This window comes from Pinus tabuliformis, chromosome 7 (assembly GCF_031772625.1).
Source record: "Pinus tabuliformis cultivar Carrire ecotype Pingquan chromosome 7, CPIR1, whole genome shotgun sequence".
Classification (NCBI taxonomy): domain Eukaryota; kingdom Viridiplantae; phylum Streptophyta; class Pinopsida; order Pinales; family Pinaceae; genus Pinus; species Pinus tabuliformis.
This window is the reverse complement of record NC_142293.1, coordinates 1,254,639,437-1,254,643,897: the sequence shown is the minus strand read 5'-3', so window position 1 is coordinate 1,254,643,897 and position 4,461 is coordinate 1,254,639,437. Positions and strand designations below refer to the sequence as shown.

General features: G+C 34.9%; 1 protein-coding gene across 1 annotated transcript; it reads left to right on the top strand.

Annotated features, from left to right (window-relative positions):
- Positions 1-393: 393 nt before the first annotated feature.
- On the top strand, positions 394-3,131 carry LOC149251932 (universal stress protein PHOS32-like). Its single transcript, XM_089454029.1, has 4 exons — positions 394-673; positions 2,063-2,177; positions 2,299-2,442; positions 2,842-3,131. The coding sequence occupies exons 1-4, from the start codon at positions 505-507 to the stop codon at positions 2,921-2,923; spliced, it is 510 nt and encodes a 169-aa protein (XP_089310155.1). The 5' UTR covers positions 394-504; the 3' UTR covers positions 2,924-3,131.
- Positions 3,132-4,461: the final 1,330 nt, after the last annotated feature.

The window sequence follows — 4,461 nt, the reverse complement described above, 5'->3', positions numbered from 1 at the left end:
CAAACAATAAAAATGAACCAGCAAAACGATTCAATTCTGAATAAAACTATTACAATCGGAGTAGTCTACCTAGGCGGTAGAATGGCCCGTTTTCCATCACTGGCCGGAAAATCGTCCGGCTCCGGCCACCAGCAATCCCTCCGCCCTCAGCTACCCTCCCTAGCTCCGCCACCCTCCTTCTCGGCCACCCTCCCCTGACAATCCTGACATTCCCTGACAAAATATCTGATGGGGGACGGCAATCCTGACATCGCGTCCGAGCTGGAGAGTTATTGCCATTGGAAATTCGAAATTACGATCCCGCGGGCTGCTCACTCACCTTCCTCCTCGACTCGACGCCTCCCGCTCTGCAATTCCTAAACTCTGCAGCTCGCCACCAAGTACAATTCGGATGAACCTCCGACTCTGAAAACCCCACACCAGCTACATTACTGGTATTGTTATTGCTGATCGAAGACGGGTGAATCAGAAGAAGTAGCGGATTGAAATCTAATCGATTACAGAATGGAAGACGCGAGTGGAAGAAGGATATTAGTTGCAGTGGACGAAAGCAAAGAGAGCATGTATGCTTTAAAGTGGGCTGTTGATTATCTACATCTTGATTCCACCGACACTCTCATCTTGTGCCATTCCAAGTGCCTTCTCGGAGCTTATGAAGGGCTCGGAGGTCCTGGTATGTAAGGAATTGTTCTAATTATTTAGTTATTTTATGATTTTGTTTGTGAACAGAGTAATTCTTTTGTATTTCTAGCGTTACCTAGATTCTGCTTGTGCCGGTTTGCCCCTTTCTGCAATTTCACTTTCTTCTGTGGCTGTGGCGCGGGCAACTGCTGGCTTTCAAAGTGCCTCGTTGCTTAATGTAGCGAGGGTTTGGTTGATTTATTTAAGCACCTCTTGGCTGACGCTAGATTGATCAGAGAAAGAGGATCAAAGCCAACCTGGTTCAATTCATTTAAATACTTGTTAGGGTTTATACCTTGACTATGATTCATCATAGGATTTTTATCTTATCCATGTTAAGGTGTTAGTTTCATTTTTTTGGTTGCTAATATGCCTGGCTGATAATACCACAAAGGAATCCCCTGGGATTTTGATCTCGTGCTGGCAGTGAACAGTTCCAAGCTCACCAACTAAACTATTTAGTAATATTAACTTCTAAACATTATATAATAAAAAATTTGTTAGTCAAACTCTAAGAGTGATAGAGGACCAATCTTCAAACAGGGAAAGTGTTACAGTGTTGTATTCAGTTAATTAACATTTCTACTCATTTTACTGGAAAGTGTTCTCTTCAATTAATTAACCTTTCTACTTATTTTACTGAAATTTATGTGATTATTGTATTCATTTTTAATATCTGTTCTAGTTTTCTACCTACATGAAAACTTTGATGTAACCAATTTCTGTAGTGTTTTCATTGTTGCGAACTTCTCAACCATGTTCTCAATCATGTTCCTATTCCCATTCGTATAAACGGCTGCCATGGTGTCAATGAGAAAAACGATCAAATATTTCCTTATAAGAATAACCCCACCCTAAACCGGGTCAACTCCTGCAAATTCCTCTTTACAGACTCTACACTAAGCAGAGTTACGGTAACTTCATGGTGAATGTAATGTTAACTTGCCTCATTTATAAGGGTAAAAGAGTGGGTTTAGTTCTTATTGAGTTTTAGGTTTAAATTTGATGGGAAAGAATCGAAGATGTAAATTATTTTTGGGGTTAAACTATTTAGGAGTATCTATCCCAACTTTACTGGTAATGAAATCCTCTGATGATAACATCCTACTGTGAGTAAATAGTTCTTCATTCCATAGATAACTGACCTGAAACTAAACTCAAAATAATGAAAAAAAAAGGCAAGCAAAAACACTTTACTCATTTATTTAAATGCATCTGGAAGCTAGAAAATTGTCATCTAAGGCCAGGAATGATAAATAAATGCATCTGGAAGCTACAGAAAATTGTCATCTAAGGCCAGGAATGATTCTTTTGGTTCTACAGTTATATTCGTGTTGTTCTTATTATTTTATTCATTGTTTTGTGACTGTGATGAGAGCAGGCTTTGTACTTACACCGGAAGTTGTAATAGCTTTGGAGAAACATCAAGACCATGTTGCCGAGGTCGTCATGCAGAAGGCGAGGGATATCTGCAGCGGGACTCCGATGCGTTTTCTGTACATTTTATATCAATTTAATGGGTTCTTAAGAAAAAAAACATAAAGGAGGGTATGCAATCATTGCAGTGAAAGATTAATTTGAAGAAAATACTATGGAAGAAAGCATCCAAGGTTAAAGGTGTTCTGGTCATTGTGTTTTGCAGGCGAAAGTGGAGGAGAAGATTGTAAAAGGAGATGCGAGAGATGCACTGTGTGATGCAGTGAAGAAGGTGGGGGCAGATTTTCTCGTCATTGGCAGCCATGGTTATGGCACTTTCAAAAGGCATGTCTGCAAACACCATCAAGTTATTATCAGCTACTGTTTGTTTGCAAAGCTAGGGGATCTTGGTGGTGCATGGTAGGGGATTTTGGGTGGAAAGTGTTCAATAAGATTTGATGTTTTTTACTGGGTTCAATTTCCATAAATGATAGGTTTCAAGTCATTTAAATTTTAAAGAAATTTGATTCTTTTCTAGATTAGTAAAAAGTGACAAATTAGATTTCCTTGTGTAATTAGATTAGGAGAGTGCAATTCTTGTGTATGGATAGCTGTTTTTGTTTTTGATTTTTTACAAGTGGGGAGCTGTTTTTTAATATGTATGTTTTCTCCTTTTGTTCTTTATGTTTTCATGGTGGATCCTTGATGTTCTAATTATAAGGTGTTTTGGGAGCATGATTGCAGAGCATTTTTGGGAAGCGTCAGCGACTATTGTGCCCACCATGCAAAGTGTGCTGTAATGATCATAAAGAAGCCTCACAGCTGATCTGCAATTTAGCTCCTGGAACACTCTGTTTTGGCTCTGTTTTGGAGAGTATAAACCATCCAAGGCATTTTGATGGTCTCCCTGTAAAGAATAAATCGGTTATCTCTTTTTCTTTCGTTATTTCAAGGCTTTGGACAGAGACCATAATTTCATTTTCGAATCCAATACCAGATTTTCTTCAAATAATAACAGGGTTTTGTAATTACACCTACATGCTTCGTTTTTCATTCAGTGTGACATTGGGATGTTTGTATCATCGTCAGCTGCTAATGGGATTTTCTTCAGAATCCTATATCCCTAACTCTTGTAGTTGTCCAGGTCAGAAAAACAAGACAAGCCCAATTATGAGTTTTGTAACATCAATAGAAAACTCTTCAATTATGTATCTCCCCACCAATAATAAAATCGTGCAATTTTTAGATAAAGAATAACATAATGACCAAATGTGCAGTTTTCATATTCATAAAGAAAAAAGAAATCCTTATTTGTCATAGAAGATGATCCATGCAACTAGATTAACACAAGCAAATTCCATGCCATGACTACTTTTGAGAAAAATATCAACCTATTTGTGACTACTACTAAAAATATTTCAAAATATTTTGTGGAAGATAAATCCCTACCATCCATGGAATAATTATTGATAATTAAATTTAAATTTTGGAAGCCCTATTCCAAAACAAACATGCCTATAGACATAATTAATGGGTAACAAAATGAATTTTCAAATTACCTTCCATTTTATATATATCTATATATATATATATATATATATATATATATAATTTCATAAAATTAATCACTATATTGTATCATATATTAAATAAATATCTCAAATTTCACATTCTTGCATTTATATTTTATTTTTCGTTATTTTTAATTTTGACAAGAAAATTAACCACAAGATAACTTTACATATTATGACGTTCATATTTCCTCTTATTTTATATTTACATTTTATTTTCATATTTCCTTGCTTTCCATTTTTAATAAGGGAATCTAATTTTATTTAATTAATCTCTTTTGAAACAAATTAAAATACTTTTAATATATATATATATATATATATATATATATATATATATGAGAGTTGCGATCAAACTATTTAATATATTAATACATAATTTTTTAAACAAATTCCCTGAAAATTATAAGTTCTTAAAGATTTCAACAAAATTATTATATTCTAGAATTAATTTTAGGGTTTTAGCAATAGAGACCATTTGATTTATACATAACTTAATATATTGTCTTATCAAAACACCATCTTACAAAACATATGAATTTGAAAGATTATTGGATCTATATCTATGGAGGGTATTTTGTTTGCTTCCAACCTTTGACAAGAGATTGGTTCAAATATGCTTCCATCACTAAGAGATTGGTTCAAATGTGCTTCCTTGTCACTATTATTTGGTCAATTCCAATAAAACCAATAAAACTAATAAAGGGATTTTCTCTCCTCCCAAGGCTGATGCACTTCAAACATTTGGTGGATGGTTGAGTTTTGACTTCATCCTTCTTTTTGCTTGGTTTTT